The 21624-nt window shown below is 34.0% G+C and overlaps 1 protein-coding gene across 4 annotated transcripts in view; it reads right to left on the reverse strand.

Moving 5' to 3' along the window:
- LOC105329347 (polycystin-1-like protein 1) overlaps nucleotides 1–21624 on the reverse strand; it is a 105550-nt gene that overhangs the window by 15599 nt on the left and 68327 nt on the right. For all 4 annotated transcript variants that reach the window (XM_066073920.1, XM_066073919.1, XM_066073921.1 and 1 more), the window contains 7 exons: nucleotides 16142–16375; nucleotides 13009–13317; nucleotides 12653–12763; nucleotides 10478–10635; nucleotides 6694–6794; nucleotides 1227–1425; nucleotides 390–473 (listed from right to left, as the gene is read on the reverse strand). In XM_066073920.1, the coding sequence (XP_065929992.1) occupies nucleotides 390–473; nucleotides 1227–1425; nucleotides 6694–6794; nucleotides 10478–10635; nucleotides 12653–12763; nucleotides 13009–13317; nucleotides 16142–16375 (1196 nt within the window). The remainder of the gene's footprint in view (nucleotides 1–389; nucleotides 474–1226; nucleotides 1426–6693; nucleotides 6795–10477; nucleotides 10636–12652; nucleotides 12764–13008; nucleotides 13318–16141; nucleotides 16376–21624) is intronic.

Consider the following 21624-nt stretch of genomic DNA (forward strand, 5'->3'; position numbering starts at 1 on the left):
ATTTATCGCTAATAAAAAGGTATATTGATTCACAGACCTGGTCCCGGATAATAAAAGCTCTGATTTACGATTAGTTGACATGTTTGATAGAAATATAAACTTTTTGTTGATGCTAATAATGAATGAAAGGTGGTCCTTTTCAATAAACACTGTATGATGTGTATAATAACTTCATGTGTATAATTGGCCCTGGGGGCTTAAAACTTAAACAAGCTGATGTTTGATCTCACTTCCACAATACTTTCCATATTTTTTGTGAACAAAAGTGAGCTCATCTAAGTTTTATGGCCTAAATGCTAGTGTTTGGCTTTGAACAACATGTAATCTCTCTACAGGTACTTTTTAGTTACATGGACTTCAGTCATGTAAGCTTTTATTTTTATACTTACTCAAAGAAGGTGTCCACGGGGATCAAGGACAGGACCGGAAACACCTCCACGGAGAACGCCCCAAACGTGGACAAGTGGTTACATCTGTCAAAATTGCATAACGTTGTGATTACACTGTTTTCGATTGGAATGTCTTGTGGTTTTATAAATATAAAACTATTCATTACATATTCAAAATTACATAAAGTTTTGATTACACCGTTTTCGATTGGAATTTCTTGTGGTTTTATAAATATACAACTACATTGTATTCATTACATCTGTCAAAATTACATGTACACAACGCTGTGATTAAAACTATAATTTGCGATTGGAATTTCTTGTGGTTTTATCTGTATGTCAAAATTACACAGCGCTGTGAAGAAAGTATTATATTATTTTCGATTGGAATTTCTTGTGGTTTTATAGATATGCAGCTATTCATTACATTTGTCAAAATAACATAAAGCTTCGATTAAACTGTTTTCAGTTGGAATGTCATGTGGTTTTATGAAAAAATATAGTGCCACTGCAAAAAATGTACAGTTGTTTATCAAAATATAGAATGCCCCATACAGTCTTGTACAATACAGGGCGTGGCTTGTGCACCAACCTTGCACATCTTCAACAAAATCTTAAGGATTCTAAACAAGATCTTTAATAAAATTTTCATTTTTTTGCAATTTAAGAACTAATGTAGATTGGAAAATAAAACACATATCAATGCAAAAGTAAATAAAAGTGTGTTTGTACTTTTCATTTTAAAGACTTTGTAGCAAATTACAATATACTAGCTAGTATCACGAAAATCCACTAGAGCACGCCTACGTGTAAAACATTGAATAAAATTATAACAACCTGCACTGAGTCAAAGCATAGGTTGACATGTCTGTTGCCCAGCAACCGTCACGTGACCATCGGTTCTCCTTTTCCCGCCAGTAGAGGCACTGTGTCTGCCAGACGGTGAGGGTGTAGTTCCTGTGTTGTACCTCGCCCGGACGAGGTCTTCCGGCGTTGTATTTAGCGTCCACAAACCCGAGGTAATATTCCCCCGATACTGAAAATGAAAGATAACTGGTACAGGGACATTTTTCCACCACTTCAAATTCATAGTATATATACGTATTCTGGTACCGAATTTGGAATTTTTCCATCTTCGTTGTGTACAGTATATATCGTGGTTCCGGATAGCTGCAAATTCACATAATTAGATTTTTTTATAAGGATAATTCATGAGTTTATTTAGTTACAATTATAGTGTTTGACGAGTTTGTAGTTTTGATCTCCGAATGATTCTTGCTTTCAACATTTGACTAAATACTCACATCAATGTTTACTCTATTAATAATTTAATTATGGTTGTAACGCGGCATTTGATTGGATAGAAAAATTTAGTTAAATTTGTATAACCTGGTTTGCACGTCACAAGACACGTCACAATGCACCAACGTACTAATTCACTTGACGTTACGTTTGAATTTTGAACAGATTTATATCATTTTTAAAAGTAAAACGGACTCAATTTGTACAGCAAATTCCAGAAAATTAAATTATAAGGAATGAACTCAATATTTACCCAAGTTATACTCGTATAACCTGGGTTGGAGCAATTTACGCTTTTTTATAATCCGCTTCGCGGATTATAAAGCGTAAATTGCCCCAACCCAGGTTATACGAGTATAACTTGGGTAGACATTGAGTTCATTTCTTAAATAATGATTTTCAAAAATGATTTTTTCTAAAATATACATATAACTGTATCTCACACAATTTCAGAATGCCCTGCAGAGCAGAAAATAATATGGATGAAATCGTCTTTTGATTTCAATTTCACAATTTTTAAAATATGTCAGTTATTCACTTTACAGTAAGACATATTATGATATTAAGATACATAATGTACATGTATTTTAATCTTTTCTCCTTGCTAAGTCTTAACCTCTTTAAGAGTATTGTCCTTTCCGATATCGATAAATTTCATTTTATCAAATAAAATAGCCATTTTTTGTATTTTATTTGATAAAATAAAATATATCGAAAAGGACAGTATGAATCATATCTTCATTAACAAGTTTATCAGAATGTCGGCTTTAATAATCGAGACGAAACGAAATTAATAAAGTATATAATGTAGTTTTATTATCCAATTATATTCAAAATGTTCATTTAAAAATTGGATTTATTGTCTGCCTAAAAGGTTACGTGGAATTTCAATAAATCTCATTCTCGTCATCAAGAACATTTAAAACTCCATGTTTAGTATGACAGAAAGTGTATGAGAAAAGGTAGATTTTGCCTTTAAAAAAAAGTTGAGGGGCCAGGACTGCGTTTAGCAAATTTAAAAGAACTTAATTGCGACAAAGTCGGAAATATTTTCAGTCTCTTGGAATGATTTTTGTCGAACAAAAACTTTATAAAACCTTTATTCTGATTTCTATAATTTTATTTTACAGCCATTAAATTCAAAGATTGATTAGTTTGTAATTAATACTAGTAAGCATCCATTAATTTGGTCGCAAGTCGTAAATTTTTTTGTAAAACTCAGCCCTGGCAGGTGTGTGTACAGTTGTTAAGCGTCTCCTCGAGAATATTTCAGTCAACAACGCTGCAGGTGAGGGATCATATCAAGTATTGACATTTTGTCTAGAACATACATGTAGGAATATTGTAGATATATATGTGCCTTATCGTTTATATTTAGAAAATAACATGTTAATTTTAATTCTAAACGAATTTATCTAAATTTAAGCTAAAAACGATTGGACGAATTTATGACGGTGTGAAACATGGAGCAAAAAAACAAAGCTACATATAAAAACGAGCACACTTAAAATACCACTGACATGAGCATATAATGAGATATACAGCTACATTTCTATTCTTTGACATTATAACATTTAAATAATTAACTCTTAATTTAAGTATGACTAGTAACTGGGACATTTGGACTTGTTTTTCTAAGCGCAGACATTAAAAATTATCAAAGAAAAATATTGCATTATTCGGACTGAAATAAGTTAATATTTTTTGAAATGCATGTTCTATCAGAATGTTTCTAAAAATGGCAACAAGCAAGTATGATTACATGTACTTACTTAAACACTGCTGTTGAATGATGTTTTTGTGTTTGTTTGTTTTGGTTCTTCTTTTCTTTTCTTTTTTTTTTTTTTTTTTGGGGGGGGGGGGTTCTTTACGAATTAAAACTGAGTTATTGTATATTTCAACGTTAAACATTGCATTTCTTTAACTAAAAATGGAATTCCGGTCTATAGATAATATATGTGCTCTTCATACACATTTTTCAAGGGAGACAAAACGCAAATTTTAAAGATTCAAAGCAGTTGTTCTTCATACAGTACTACGTTTACTCTTTTTAGAATGCGTCTCATATTATAGCTCATGGGAACTGATCCTGTTTTAGCAAATGATGTGAAAAGTGTTTTATATTCTTACTCTGCAAAAAGGGATGTTATATTTCTTTTAATCAATACATGTCTATAGTAATATTTTGTCATTCTCGGTTAAAGAACATGGAGAGAGCGAAATACATTTTCCACAAACACAAAATCTTTTTAATAATGATCTTGTTTATCGTATCGTTCGTAGAGAACCGATTCTGCAAAAACCAATTTTGATTAGATTGCACAACCACATATTGGTATTTTTAAGCGTTAAAATTCCGGAGGGTACCTTACTAGAAACCCGGGAACTTAATTCCATCGTAGATCTTATTTATCCTTGTCAAAAGTGCATGTTAATCAAATGGATAGAAGTCTTTATTACCACCCCCAAAAATGCCTTCACGTATAGTTTGAAACCTATGTTGTTGTATTATTTTAATCAGAACATTAACATTTTACACTTAATTGCTTCTTGTCGAAAATTCCTGAAAACTGAATGCGTTTTGTGCAAAGACAAGAGAAATAACTCTCAATACATAGTGTATGGGAAGAATCAAATGGTAGAATTCCTTTAGTAATTCTTTCGAACACATATTTTCACCAATGCCTAACTCATTTTGATTTCAAACAGGGTGTAAACTTAAAACTTATATAAAAAATCTTCCTGCAATTAAAATAAAAATAAATAATGTACCATTGTGTCCCGACATGAAAAACTTGTACCCCCTATCCACCCTTCGTAGGCATTATTTATCTATAGATTAAAGGGGAATGGTCATCATTTGAGCAGTACATTTTTTCCATTACATTATTAACATTTTTAATATTAACGACCGATGCTTTTTGTTTACTTGGTTGGCAAGTTTCTATAAAATCAGATTTTTTAAAAATTGAATATTAATTATGAACATAACTTTGAATATTAATTATGAACGTCTCATTTTGTATAGAATATAATATTTCCTAGCCAGCAACACCTATACATGCATGTTAACAAAAACATGCACTTTCCTCGTTTACAAAAGTAAGAGTCTCGCTTAAAGCGTGAAAACTGACCTAATTTTGCTTTAGAAATACATTAAAACGAAATTGGAAAATTTTCAGCTCAAATCCTGCATGACCAAGCCCCATCAAGTACCATTTTTCGGCTATTTGACCAGTGCTCGGGTATTGAACACACACTACACCGCGAAATCAAATTTCTGATCATTGACTGTCCTTTGACGTTTTTCCCTCCTGATATGCATGAACAGTTGATAGCTCACATTTATACGAATAAATTAAGAGGGCTCGATGGTCGTGGCCATTGTTAGACTGTATTGATCTCCATCAAAAGAAGAGTTCAATATAGATATATAGGAAAATAATCAAAACTCAAAGGTGAAATATATGGATTTTTTCTTTACTATATAATAGTTTAAAGCTTAAAAATTCATATCTTAAAATATTAGGCAAGTTTGCTGTTAATTTGTTGACCACCCAACCTATTTAAATCTCCTCTCGCTCAATAGCCACTATGTACCTAGTGATAGTTACAAAGTCATCTTTGTACTAAAGTCCTTTGAAACTAAAAATAAAATTTGTGCGTTTATGGGCAAATCATACCTAAAGTATGCATGTCCAACATAAATACATGTATGTCAACACACAGAGAGGAACGGCCACTTATATGTAATACTATGGCTAGACTAGTATGTTAATATGCATATATCCTAGGCATGCGCACAACTGTATGTGGTCTCTGGATATGTTGAAACACACAAGGAATATTTGACCTTTAAAACAAAACACACAACACGGTATATTGGCAAATGATTGTTTTATTCGTTTTAATAAAATCAAGTAGATATCGTATACACGTCAAGATGCATAATACATTAAGTAGATGGTTGTTCTTACCTTAAAACTGTTTGTCTCTCTTTGTCTCATATTTGATAAAATAATCTGACGTATATGCCAGTTATTACACATTTGCTTTACTTTCTTACTTATAGATGCACGTCTTACTGCCCCCTACGGTGAGCAACCAGAATGAAAAGTTTTAAATATATAAACCTCGCTTGCTTCAATATTGTCAGATATCATATAAACTTTGTTTGCTCCTATCTAGGTATTATATTACCAATTTGATTACTTGAATGGCAATGAAGGCCAAACACGATATGAACTTTACTGCAAAAAGAAAAACAGATCAAACTTTTTACCATTGGTTTTTGGATTTGAATGACTATCATCGTTGGTAAGAAATGAAATATAGAAAATATAGAACTATTACAAATGCACGCGTACATAAAGGTACTAGACGTTAAGTAAAATGTTATGCGTACGTGCATGTTCTTTAGTTGTGTGTCACTTACTTCGAAACGGAAAAAGACCTCCTTGGTTAGATTATTGGGAAAACCTGATCATACCTGCAACGTCAAACTGACGCCAAATCTCTCCAGCGTAGGTAGGAATCAGAATAATGTTCATGTGTTTTTTCCTACTCACTTTTGATTATTTTTGACTATGCATTCAAAATATGACTGGCTACACTAAGTGTTCATTCACACACACGGTCAAGTATGACGTCATGCTGTTAGAGTCACGTGATGACAAAACTCTAGCGTGCAGGGATCTGCATGAATCTAAAAACAAAAGCAGCATTCATGTTAGTTCTCTTGAAAGTTACAAGCCTTCTAAATTTTAATGTTTAAAAACGTTTACCTTTTCTTTCATACAAGAAAGAGGGTTTTATTTTGACTATTGGTCACGAATTAAGTAGATATAAATGTTATGAAAGTTCGTAGACGGTTATTTTTTTGTTTAAATAAATACATCAATTAGCCCACGAGTCATGTGTGACATATTACTTGTTTTAAACAGATAAATTTTCAGCAGTTTCCAAACATTTCAGTATTGCGTTTGACATAATTATGTCTTACCATTGAAGAACCCGGAAGGCAAGAATACCCGGATGTCTGTTTGGGCGGCTGGACTCTCCTGCTTCAGAAGGTATCTCTGTGGCGTGGGATGTTTCTTGTATCTGCATGAAAACCATCAATGAAAGTCAGTCTCTTCTGTATTAATAATACGCAAACTGTGCAATCTTAAGACGGCTGGAATGTCGTGGCCACTTTAGGACTATATTTATCTCTTTGAGACAATGAGCTCTGTATAGTGATATATAGGAAAATTTAAATTTTATAACTAAAATATTTGGGTTTTTCATCCATAAATAATAGTTTATGGCTTAAAAATCATTTCTAAAATCTTATGGTTGATCTGATGGGCAATTTGATGACCATCCAACCTGCTAAACATGTAAATCCCTCCGTGGATGTTTCTTTATATCAATGAAAATTTAAACTAATCTTGGTATCAAACTGGAATGTGGGTTAACCATTTAGTGCATTTGTTCGTGCCTGTTTATAACATGGGTTGAATACTTGAGTTTCCTCATGTCTGTTTCGATTTTCCAAAGAAAACTGTTATAAACAAGCCATAACGACATCCGTAATATCCGTGCTACGTGTTATTCTCTCTGTCTGATCTCAAGTGTGGCAAAACCATGTTAAAAAGCTTAGCAACCACTTTAATTTAAATTGCGTTACAGACAAAACGTGTCTTTTCTCATTCATTAAAATTGAAAAATAACCATAGCAGAAAGAGGAACAAAGTCCTTCTTACACAAGTTGTTGACCTTTGAACTTTTTGAAAGGTTCCAGCGCTGTATGGTCACAGACTAACACACCTGAAACTTTGCTCACCTGTACAAATATATAAGGTATGAGTCAAAATAACAGGCGTACCAGGCTAGTGACAGAAATTGTTGACCACGAAGGACGAAACCCTCAATTACATACAACTAGATTTCAGAGCTGACAAAATCGCCACTGTGACGTAGTAATTTCCTCCAAGCGGTAAGATACATGTACATGTAGCAACGACAACATTGGTCCAAACTCAATTCCTCCATTTCAAGATAGACGAATAATACTTCATATCTTTTGTAAAAAACAAAGTCAAATTGACATTCTAAACGGTAAGGCCCGAATACTACAACATAGTAACTGCTTTATAATAACGTAGCATAGGCAGTATTTGTTAATGCAAACTCATCTCAACATCTTCAATATAATGTCTTCTGTCTCTTAGAGGGAAAAAGTCAATATGAATACATTTCATCTGAAGACTCGTAGACAACCATTCATATCGACAGTCAGTAATCGACAGAAATAGAAAGAAGAAAAACCAACCATGTACTTTTTCTCTCGGCATCTTTGGCATAGGACAGAAATAGCACAGAGCAACGTTAAGAACAGCAATTACATCGGGGTCTGCCTGCACTGAGCAATCATTGACCAAGAACACACCCCTATAATTTACAAAAGTTTATTTCGTCTGACTGTTTCATGTGAGCAGAGCATTAATAATAGATTTTTCCTCTGGCATTTGTAACTAATATCTCTTCCCATTAGTTTGCCTTCCCATCAACAGCTTCCAAAAAGTCACTGATGGCATTCTCTAAAGTTTGCCTCGTACTTCACGTCATCAAGTTTTTTTAAAATGTTGTTTAAAGAAGAAATATCTTAATTAACACAAAGACAGCTGAAATGAAGAGATCGTTTTCTTAGACGATCGTGGATGTACATCAAACGGCCAACTGACAAATTACAAATCCTCAGTCATTGATTTTTAAAACACTATTTTTTAATTGTACAATTTTTTTTTTGTGGAAGTAGACTTCGCGAACACTGAGAGAGAGAGAGAGAGAGAGAGAGAGAGAGAGAGAGAGAGAGAGAGAGAGAGAGAGAGAGAGAGAGAGAGAGAGAGAGAGAGAGAGAAGTACATGATACATGTAGATGCTTGATATTTAAAGTTAAACAAATTCATATTAACAAAATTCAAAATATTCTTTCGAATGTTTACATTTCAGAAGTCTTGTCGATGTTAATTCTACTCCTGTTGAAGTTCATTCTAAGGCGTTCAAAAGTCTTGTCGATGTTCATTCCATTCTTGCACAAAAGGTTCATTCCAAGGTGTTCAGAATTTAAGCTGATGCTTCTTGCCGATGTTTGCGTTGCCTGCAGACCACCCAAAAACTTTGCTCACCTGATAATTCAGAGGTTTGAGCCAAAATTTCGGGCCCGTCCACCACACAACATTGTAGTCAAAAACTCATGGATCATCACACAGCATTGAGTCAAAGGATCATATATGTATCATTCCACCACATTGGAGTAAACGGCTCCCTTGTCATGTCGTGTGGATATACGGAATATGGACCTGAGGGCTGGATGGTCGTGGGGATTTTCGCATTAAATTTATCTCCTTTTAAAGAGGAGCTCCATATAAAGATATAGGAAAGTACTCAATTTAAAGCTTACGTATTTGGAAATATCTTTATAAAACTAAAGTATATAGCTTAAGACATCATTTCTAAAAAATTCAGGTAGATCTGATGGTTCATGAGTTGTCCACCAAGCCTCCTTGAACTTTGTAATCCAAATTATCATTAGAAAACTTTAAGGCAAAAATTACCACAGATGCATGGCAAAGATACATAAAAAGTATTACAGAATGGCGCTTGCTCAAGCACTGTTTATGAATGATTGCACAAACTTTGGAGAAAAGAAAATGTCTCGTTTTTTTAATGCTGGAAGAGTGTAAACTTTGGACGCACTTTATACCTAGCTCAACGATAAAACCGAAACCTACTGATGGAGAGGCTTTAATTATTCATGACAACAGCTGAAATTGTAAGACGAAATTACAGAGACGTACCATGTTTCAATTAGGAACTCATTTATAAAAGAGTATGGGGCTGCGAACGTGTACAAATTGGCAGAAGAGAAGCGGCCTGGAAGACAAGTGTGAAGTTGGCATGAAATGAACACAGATTGATAAAGCTTGCGGCTGAGGAACAAGAATGAACGAGGGCAGGATTGTTTGAAAGATGGTCCCAAATGAAGAAAGACTGGTTCCTTGAGCTACACGAGCGGTAAATTACATCGTTAATTTCACCGCTATGATGCAGTGTTGTTAATTTCACCGCTAAATGATCCAATACCCCCAGGACAAGACTACGGTTTCAATTTTTTCCTCCCCTCTGCAACTAGAAAATATAGGTGCTGGTTGGATGGTTTAATAAGTAAATTGTCTGACGTCATAAAAGTGGTTGTATTTCCTATAAATTCATTTACTTCTATTTTTGACTATCTATTTGAGGAAAAACCCTGATAATTATCTCCTCAACTCATTGATTATATGCGTTGAGATGACGTAGAAATGAAATTCTATATTGGTGGGATGGATAACGTGCATTTTTTATGATTTTGGTATCTAATCAGATTTTTGTCAAAGTTGATACGAATTATGTAAACATTTGGCACATTAGGGCGAGAAAAAATTGATGAATTTTAATATGCATGCACTCAATATTGATTGGAAACTTGTTAAATAAAAAACACCTGCTATTTGCATTGATGAGAAGGTCGTTTAGTAATGAACACCCGAGATACAATATTCTAAACAGGCATTTAATTTCATGCTTTTTGCTCTTCAGATTCACTTCACCAATTAACTTTTTCTCAATTGCATTTTAATTTTTCAGTTAAATCCAATAAAATCTTTTGCCATATGTTTGCATAGTGTCTAGTTGGTAATGGTTATGTGCTCTAAAATTTCTTGACCAATCAAAAATCTTGATTGGTACATGTATCTTACCCAATCAGGAGAGTTGTTGGAAACAGCCTGCCCTCATTGGCTGCTGGAGACATCTGGATATGTATCTGCAGTGTCTGCTGTAGGCTGTTCCTAGACAGGTTGAACTGGTGGACGTTCATGCTGGACTTCTGTAATGTATACACTATTTCCTGAGCGGCCTGCAGATGTGAAAAAATACCAGAGTTAATTTAACTACTTACTACAGAAAAGGACCCAAGTCAATGCAAAATGATAAAGAAAATATACAAAGGTTTAAAAGATAGTAGCTTTTTATATTTGTTGACATTTATCTACATTTAGATTTAATTCTGAAATCATGTACCAATAGCGTATATTGCATGATCTTAGGCACAGGTACAAATACAGTATTTTGATTATCAAAACTATAGTTTTATCATGTTGTAAATAGGATATATTTACAAATGGCCTTACTTTATTATACTGACCCTGTTTAGGAATATAATTATATAAACATAAGATCACAGAAGACTATCTACTATTATTTATCTTATACATGTATTATAGTGCATGCAACTGCTTCTTGCACTGTAGCAAGTTTATTGCAAATTTGATGTGCACTGATAATTTTTGTATGATTTTTGTTTGGTCATTATCAAAATCAACAGTAATGGGAAAAGATGTATTTTGTAGCCAGGGATAGGATGTATTTTGTAACCAGGGATAGAATGCATTTTGTAACCAGGAATAGGATGCATTTTGTAACCAGGGATAAGATATATTTTGTAACCAAGGGTAGCATGTATTTTGTTTTGTAGCCAGGGATGTATAAGTCATATTTTGAAACCAATCAGTGTGAGATGATATAGCCCAAATAATTCATACTACATGTACATCACGAAGTGCAATATCATGGTAGAATCATAATTAGCAAATTGACCTTATCATTCCATTTCATAAAATACAATGGAAAGAGATAAGTGAAACCTATTTAAGGGTATAGGAAGGTTGGTACACGTAACACTTTGTAGAGATCAACAGAAAAACCAGGAAAAATATTTGAATCATTACTGAAACAACTATCTTATGATTCAGCAGATTCCATGCCACAAAACCTTATAAGCGCTGCAAATTTTAGAATATATACTTTGGCACCAAGCAGCGTAACAATTAACACAGGCACTGAGCAGCATTACGATTTCATGAACAGTCATCCATATTACAGTGTCTGTCTGATCAGATTGAGCAACCCCCACAAATCAAGGCCTGGGCTAATTAACTCTCAGCCATTGATGTATTATGCGATTGCATGACACCCGGCGAGTGGTGCTCTCCAATGTTGACGGATTCTGTGTTTCCACTCGCCAGTCTACGGGGATGAATACTGTGTCAGCTAGACGGTCATTTGATCCTGGCACTTCATTTACTCTCAACAACTAAATTTGGAAACTAGAGAATGAAGAAACATCCCTGAAGGAATCCAGAAATCTATTTTTTTGTGTTGGATTTTTGAGGTTTGATTAATCTTGGACATGAATATCTGGTGGGTTTATATCATATTCACTCAGAAGCAGATACCAAATCACTATGAAAAAAATCGAAAGTTACAAAAGGCAGTTTGATATTTTATAACCTTGACATCAGCATCCTTACAACATCCAAAAATTTGGACCTTTTCCTTTGACACACATGTACACATCCTCATAAATGATCCTCCTACTATATTTACACAGGTTTCTACATAGCCTGTTTTTATCTTAAATGTTCATGCAATCAGATACAGATTCTCCATCATATCACATCAAGTAAACTCTCATATAATGTGGGCAAAATTCCTAGGCTGCCATTAATGATAACAAATCAATAAGTAAAATGCCCTCATTCATCAATCTGTATATTCTTCTCTTCCTACTACTGGCTGTAGTGTTTCCCCACTCCCTCACAAAAACAGGAAGTCAATCACTCCAATGAGCAACCTTAATGGTCTACTCCAATCTTCTGCCTATAGACATATTTTGTCACCAAGAGAACTCCATCATCAGATCATATTTGTGATGACTTGATTGAATCAACTGCAAATCTTAAAGCAGCAAAGTAGCACTTCAAGATACTACATTTCAAGATACTACATGCACCAAGAAACTGAAATCTATACAGGACTTTATTCATGTGCTACTCATGAGATGTTAACCTACAGGCAGGCCATTATTTACCTACCATTTGTGGTCTCCGTGGTAACTGAATTGACACAGGGTCATCAGGTTGAAGGTCTTCTAGACTGTTTCCATGGCAATCATACATGTTAAGTGTAGACACCTCAGAATTAACCTGTAAATGCAATTTGTCACTGTTTATATGCATTAAATTCCTATCAAAAAATTTATTGTTATTTTCATCCTTTTATCACAGAAACCTCTTTTCAGATAATTTGAACTGTTATTGTTAAAACAATGTGTTAAAAAGCTATATGACAATTAAAGTTTATGAAAGCTAAAAAAAAAATAACATCAGATTCAAACAAACATATTTTGGCACAATATATTATTCTGTTACTTTTTTATTCATCCACTTACTAGCAGGCTCCCTTTCTGGACATGCTGGTAAGGATTGCTAAGGTATTTGATGAACTCTACCCTCACACACTTTTCCGATGCTAATGGGGTCAGGTGACCATGGGCGTTAATTCCTGACATACTCTGCATTTTCGTTAGGTTTTGCAGGCCCTGTGGAGTGAAAACTTGTTTTGGCAAGACAATTCTTGATTGGTCAATATCAAGTGTTGCTATGTCCTTGTACTGAAAGACTCCACCAACTGCTGAAATAAAGGCGGTGTCGCCTATCCTGATTGGCTGCTCCCCGATCATGTGATATTGGATCTCATTCTGAAATTTGAAAATAGAAAATAAAGTATAGAAATATCTATTGCTTAATTTGTCTGTACAAAAATAAAGCAAAATTTTCATTCAAAAATGCAGGTTGAAGTTTCTAGTTTTTAATATAACTATCATAGTACAATAAGCATTGAATGGATGCTAGCAACAGTATTACAGATTATTAGTATAAATTTATTGATCATAGAATACTGTATAAAAAATAGTTTAGTTTAAAACCTTAATCATTGGAAGTACTTTAACCATATTTACATTTTTAAAATATGTTAATAAAAAATAACTTTGCAAGTTACTATACATACAGTTCAAATATCAAAATCCAAATTAAAGAAATATCAAGATGAGGACTGCATAATGCATGTACTTTTATCACAACACGAGACTTGCATATTTGATTTGGAAAAGTCTGAATAAAGAGTCAATTTCTAAAAATCTCAGCTTTAGAATAAGTAAACAAAACATGCTGTGACTCCAACATCAAACGCGAGATGCCTGATTTGATTCAAACAGTGCAATCTGTTTCCTCCGAATCAATCGATAGTATTGACGGAGAGTAAAGAAGAGTTATAAAACTTCTGTCAACACAGTGTTTTCCTGTAATCTTAGGTCCTGGGTATGTTTGTCAAAGCCCCAATCAACAGCTGACAAAGTTACCACACCTTGGATTCATTTCAGAAACAATAGTTTCGACGTAATCAGAAGCTAACATAGTGTTGACGTTACAAATTAACTATCAGATCTGCCATAAATTTTAACGTATTATATTTACAGCTACAAACTAATATTAAGCAAAGAAAAAATCCATTGGCAAATACGTTTTAGCTTTAAAAGGTAAATATCACCCAAAAAAAGCAATGACCATCCAGTTATCTTACGTATGGAAGTGAACTCAAGATTATTAGCATTAATTTATGATAGTCTATTCAAAGAAGGGTCTACACACAATTAAACAACCGAATCTTGAAAATCAATAGATATGACAAAGTGAGTAAGAATTAAGTCCCAATCACTGTTTCTTTATTTATCATCATCTTTAAATCTTAAAATCTTAAAATATTCTTGATCTTAAAAAGTTTGAGAGAACAATGTATATTTCAACTTTAAATACTACTTGTTTTACTTTTTCTGCCTAACTTTTTCCTTTAATGTTTTACTTATTCTGCCTAGAATTTATCCTACAGAGTGGTACCTCATTGAGCCAAGAATCCTACAGAATACATCATCCAGCTTAGTTTATATCCTAAAGAATACCTCATCCAGCCTAGTTTATATCCTACAGAACACTTCATCCAGCCTAGTTTATACCTACAGAATAATGCATCCTGCCTAGATTATATCCTATAGAATACCTAATCCAGCCTAGTTTATTTCCTACATTATACCTCATCCTGCCTAGTTTATATCCTACATAATACCTCATCCTTCCTCATTTATATCTTAAAAAATACCTTTTCCTGCCTAATTTATATCCAACAGAATACCTCATCCAGCCTTGTTTATATCCTACATTATACCTCATTCTGCCTAGCATACATCCAGTGTAGGTTAACATTTACTGCCTAGATCATATCCTACAAGGTTACTTATCAAATAAAATCTGCATCAAACAAGTTACTCCAAAGTTTAATGCCCTTTTTCTCTTCTTTCCATGATCAGTTTTGTCAGGAAACAATCATTTAACATTGAAAACAAAGAACAAGATATCTTATGCAATTTGTTACAACTCTTATTTCCTAAAAAAAAACAAATTCAGAACAGGACTGTATTGGCATACCTGTCACAGCCATTGATTTACACATCAACACCGTTTCTCTTCTCAGCAAACTATGTGTGTTTTTGTCTAATGATTTTGTTTACTTAGAAATTGCTTGCATGTTTTTCCACAAATTGTCACGGCCTCTCCTAATGGCCCTGTGTTCCTCAGATAAGTGAGTACTCCAATGCAGGTAGTCAAGGTTACACAAAGTGAAATTTCTTTTCTTGCTGGCCTGAGATTGATTTCTGTGATTGCTATTGACAAAAACATTTTGGCTCAGAAACTCAACAATGACTAAGCAAAATTTGTAGCTCTGCTAAGGTTGGGGTGGGGTAAGGTTAAGGTGGGGGGGGGGGGTTATTGAGGTCCCATGCTGCGTGTTACATTTATTTTTATTGGTTGAGATTGATTTCTGTGATAAAATCAACACTGACAAAGTGAAACTTGTAATAGCTATGAAGGGTTCAGGGTAGGGAGTTTGCACTTAGTATTGATTCAAATGGTCACAGCATGCAATTTCTTTCTTTCTTGTTCTTTTAACAAAATTGGGCACCTATAAAACTCTAACCCTTTTCAACATCTGTTACAAACTGCTTTTCATAATCAATTTAGTGTAATTCTTTACTTTACTGCATTATAAATGATTTTCATAGAAATTGCGATCAATTATTCAAAGCTTTTTCATGAAAATCACATCAATACTAATCAACTGAGGAATATAACTTCACACAGTAGTGCTATTAATATGATTTCATATTTTGTGTGATAGTAAACTAGCATAAAACACAAAAAAAAATTCCAAATGAAAATATTTCTTTTTGAATGAATTGCAAGTCACCCCTTCTAACTCGCTTTATGCATAAATTTTCCTATATCAGTGTTCATACTAAACTAAACAATTTTACCAGAACTGGAATACAGTAGCAACTATTACAATGTAAAAAAAAACCCATCAGACTCTAGAAATGTCTATCATATCCAAAACCTTCCATTATTCACTGGATAGCCAAATATTCTTGAAATGAAATAAAACAACAAACAATCAAATCATATACATACCCTCAGAAACAGCTCCACCAACTGAATACTCTGGGTTAGTTTTTCTCTGTAAAACCACAGGTCATTCTGCGAGGCTGCTGCCATGGAGATGGCCTTGACAATGTTGGATCCTGCCTCCACTGCAGACAGAAGGAGGCCAGGCACTGGGGACTGTCTTTTAGTATACAAGGTCAAGGTCTTTTCCACAAGGTCATTTAATAAACTGGTGGAGGTTGCTAGGCATACTCTGGTCATCTGAAAAGAGAGAAATATTTGTATCTTTTGAAAGTATTTCACTGCATTAACCATGTCAAACAGAAATATTTATCTTCATTTCTTCTTTTGTATTTGACTAACTCAATTTCATAAGGCAGGTTGGCATGTATGACATACATTCATTTGATAAAAAAAAAGTCAAGTTTGTGAACCTGGTATGTTGTTTGTTGTCTTATACTAAAGATCTAAATCATATATATATATACCACAGTTTGTGTAATTCTGTTTATCAATAATATTACATGTACTGTATAACTAACAATAGTTCTATACCCATTATGTAAAAGTCAACTATTGTTCAAGTTCTTTTCAATGCATATACCTTGTTGTCTACATCCCTCTATAGTTCAGGTATAAATAGCCCAATTACTTATGTATTGTGTTTATATTAAACAAAAAATACTTTTTATTCTTTTTTTACATAAATTCCTTTTGTGACAGATTTAATATATCAAATAAAATATCATACAAGATGAGCAGATTCTTTGATGCCACCATTTGTTATTTTTTTAAGTTTGAAGATTTGGCCTCTAGTTATTCAAGGCCTCAACACAAGCCCATTACGGTTCTATCAGTGTCAAATTAGCATCACCAGTTTTGCATGACTATCTCAACCCACGATGATGAGGCGAGCGAGAATGAGATGATTTATAGGGAGAGAGCAAGACTAGAGGAATAGGCCTGAGCCCTGATCAATCAGTTAGCGTGATAAACGAAGTTAACATGCATGAGACTCACCTAACTTGGGCCCTTGGGTTAGGTATTCCAATCAGACAGAAAATCAAACCCATATCAAGTCATTCACATGAATGGCAGTCACCATGAATTAAGGGCAGATTAATGCACATATAACACAAATTCAGGCATACAGATGGAAATTCAACACACGATGCCAAAAAAATCTTTTCTCCATGTCTTAATGATGGTTATAATAAAATCATACTCCGCTCCAGGCAGAATAAAACTTATTTTGTGAATTATCTTTAACCAGAGCCTTCTTCCTTTCCTGTGGCCGACCACAAAAAAAAGATTGTTCTCAAATATTCCAATCACATAGTATCAAATATTCTACACACAATCAAAGCTGATGTCTGTGGATTTCTGAGGTTAATGAGGCAAACAATGTGAGAGACGCAATAGCAGGAACAATCAAAATAAAAAATCATTTTTCATTAGATAGGTGCCTGCGCACTTAAAATTCAAAGTCTCGTAGACTGCATACACTGTTTTGTAAAGTGTATCTTATTTTTCTTCAATTCTTAAGGTGTGTGGGGAAAAGGGGGGAGAGGGGGGGGTGCTAGTGTTGACAAAGAAGAGCACAGAATAGAGAACCTCCTTAGTCATTTCTTCTCATGTTGACACACTGTGTAAATGTATATTGACTAGCAGTGTGCTGTATCAACATGGTGCATAAAAAAACAAGCCTCAATCAACAGCATTTCACACACAGATCAAAGACGCACACCTTTGAAGTCTTTGAATTCTTAAGTTTCAATCTTCAAGGCGTTTGTTAACAACTGTGCAAACTCTACTTGGCATTAGAGCATAGGAATTGAAATTTTTTTTCCAGCAGCTATCAAATTTCTGTTCACTTCAACATGCAACGTCTGCATGACCAAAGCCAATTACGAGATTGGTTTAGTACGTGAAATTCTTTGCAGTACATATGAAATAGATTTTTTTTTCTATTAACCAAATTACTGATTCAATGGCCATTCTACATACGTCTTGCGGACCCCAATAAAAACAGCAAACCAACAAGGAATTCTTAAGAGAGATGAGTGGCAAATTTTATCCCATTGATTTTATGTTAATTCTCACAGATTGGAGTGTAATGATTTCAGATACAGCGTACCCTAAAAAAACACCGTCCAATTAGTTCATATCATTCTGCTTTTTATTAGATGCCATTATCTTTATTTCTGAACATCTACCAGACAATTGCATGATTTATTGGTGCCGGGAGGCTATTATCCAATTATATCATACTTACTCACAACACCATACTATTCCCAGACTGAATTATATTCCCTTCTTCGGTGTACAGTTCCAATCCCATGATGTAAAATTCTCTTTTTCAATTGTACATGTACTGTGTTATCAAACATTTATGCTATTTCTATTCTCAGACCATTTAATCAAACTTGAGGCAATTTAATACTTCATCACTTAAAATTTTTACAAATTCTATTTTAAACAAATTTATATTAAGTTGAATGAATTTTAACTTTGGTCCATTTGAGAAGTGTAGCATAATTAGTTTTAATTCAGATTAAGTGGTCCAAATCAAGGGCCCATTGCATCATGTCTAATTGATTAACACTATAATTAAACAATTTGAACAAGGACTTCACCTATTTTTTGCAGTAACAGCTGTCATCTTTTGACCTACTTACCTAAAGATTCCAGGAACTTCCTATCAAGCACTGATTGAGTAATCAAAGATTAGGTGATTCAATAAGTCTCTTAACAGCATAGTTCTTTGATTCTAATATCAATCAATAATATATTCTCTCTCTCTCTCTCTCTCTCTCTATCTCTCTCTCTCTCTCTCTCTCTCAGAGCTCTCTCTCTCTTTCTCTTTCTGTCTCTCTCGTCTCAAGTAGAACTTTAGGGACAGCATTATTTGACAATGAATTGTGCTTTATGTATTAAGAAAGACAAGGTAAATCCATGATTACACACACACTTATTACTGTGGCGACACTAAGGCAAATAGTTAATTCTAAATAAACAAAACTTCAATCACTTCCTCAAAACAATTTTTTTTTTTGAGGATCAATACTCATTACCGTCACCGACCACAGAAATTAATCAACAAACTACTCACTGGGACACTGTCGCTGCAAGTTGGTATTACAACTGAATTGGGGAGGATAAGGCGCAGAAAAAAAAGCCCATGTATGCGCAAAAAAAGTACCAGACGATGAGCTCTTCGATGGACCTTGCCTTGCCAATTTACCCACTTAGTGCTTTTTTTTCTTTTCAGTCGCTGATCAATATTAATAAAAGAGCCTAGATTGTGATTTTCCCAGACCTGCTGATTTACAGTTCTGACGTATTCAATCGAAAGCTCCGAGATAACGTGAAGTTAAAATCACCCGACAGCCTTATACTCCAGGCCTGCGTGTCATGATACAGGGCATATAATGCCGAGTCCTTCAGTAATGTAAAATCCATGTTCCTGCTCGGGTTTTTTGTGCTTTGAGTGAGATTTTAGACTGACTTCTGCCGTTTTGTCACTGGGTTGTTTGTAATGAACCGTCAAAGCAAAAAACTGCAGTGAATTATTGCGTAAACGTCTGTCCTTGTTTTTAATAACAATGGTATTAGCCATCCTCAAAGGGAATTAGAACCTTTGAGAAAATTCCTAAGCAAAGTAGTGTGGATTTCCAGGGTAAAAGTTTATCTAACTGGGTGGAAATTGCAAATCTTTGTTGTTGTAAATCTATCCAATTCTAGATTAAAATGTAAAACAAGGCGTTTATCTCACAGAGTTAGAGTAGATCACAAATTGAATAGGACAGAATGTCAATATTTCAATATTTAAAAGAGTTTAGCTTTCATTTTTCCAGTTAGCTTTTTATCAATCATTCAAATGGGCTCATACAGGTTAAAAATATAAAATGATACAAATCTCTTTTTTATTACATTGGTTTATCCTGTAAAAGAAGGCCGATGTGGCACCTAATCTTATTCTGTTCTATTCTTTCAGTTTTTGCAATTTTCAGAAAAATTTCCATTTTAATGACTGGGTTATTCAGCATTACATAACTTGAAACAGAAAGGAAATTCGAAATGCTCTAGAGAGAGGTCTGAAAAACAATTTCCATTCAATGTTGATCTGTGTTCCATTTTGTTATAGCCATTTTAATGGCATTAAACATTTCATGGAATCACCAATCTATTTGAGTGCTAATCTAAACTTAAGTATTAATAACATTCATTTTGGTATCTTTCATTTCTAAAGAGATGGGAATGTTTCTTTTAGAAAACAGATGAAAAAGAATAATTGCAAGAGGTTTTTTAAGAAGACTATCTGGCCCAGGTGAGCGGAAATCATCATCATCATCAAGAGTTTGAAAAAAATATCGAAAGAAATATTTCATTCACTTGTTCATCCGTGAAAACAATACATAAAGATAACAAAAAGAAAAAGTGGAAAATAATGATTGGAAATGAGTGGTATAATTAAATTTGTTTTGTTTGCGGAGTGAGATAAGGTTATTGGGAGAGTTTTCTGGCTTTAGGCTTGATACAGCTAAGGTCCATAAACTTTTATTGAATCGTCTTCCTGGACCTGCCCAGACAGGTGAACGCTGTTACAGGTGATAAAGCCGAAGAAAATGATCTGATAGGAAATCGTTCTCTGGGGGGTACTTGAAGGAAACGATCACCCAGAAACTGATAAGAAAACTTCTACGCTGTGCTGTCACTATTATGGTTGTATGTGACAATTTCTACAAAATTAGCTGTATACATAATGTTCAAAAATGCCTGTTACATCATTTATCTTGCTTGTTTATCAATTTCAGTTATTTTGCAAAATAAGCCTGCTTTTTTGAATTTATTGAAAAATGAAATGATTCTTATTTCATATCAAATTTGATTCCATTAGAGCTTGCACTCTACTACAATATGTTACAAAACAAGTGACAATAATTTGTTAAAATGACCTTGACCTTCAACCCCTGAACAGTCTCCAAGTCTTTGGTTTGACCCTTATTTACTCTGTATTTAAGTCTTCTCAAAAGACTGAAAGCAAAACCTCAGCTTTTAGCTAGTTCTGTATCTGTCTTCCAAATGACCTTTACCAGTAAATCTTGACCATTAACTGAAAAAAGTCAATTTACAATTGGTTTCCATGACAATGAACTTTAAACTTTAACAACATCTTACTTAATTTTGTTGTTTGTATTGAGGTCTTTCACACATACACAAGTCCTCATTAAAGACTACCTAAACCTTATACAATTCTAAATCTGCAATCTGTTCCAAAGTCTTTGAAGCACTTCAGTCAACCACCATGAAAATTCACCTACAGTTGTTTTCTAAAGTCTACATTCAACTGGACTTTATTACCCATACCCTAGAATACACTTCAGCTAACTTGCCTTGTTTGTGAGAGTCCTAATAAAGTGGTGTTTTATAACTGCACCTAATAACTGACAGCCCAAATGACGGGTCGTCTCTCATTAAACTAACACCTATTGAGCAGAAATTTCCAG

Source organism: Magallana gigas, chromosome 10 (assembly GCF_963853765.1).
Source record: "Magallana gigas chromosome 10, xbMagGiga1.1, whole genome shotgun sequence".
NCBI classification, from domain to species: domain Eukaryota; kingdom Metazoa; phylum Mollusca; class Bivalvia; order Ostreida; family Ostreidae; genus Magallana; species Magallana gigas.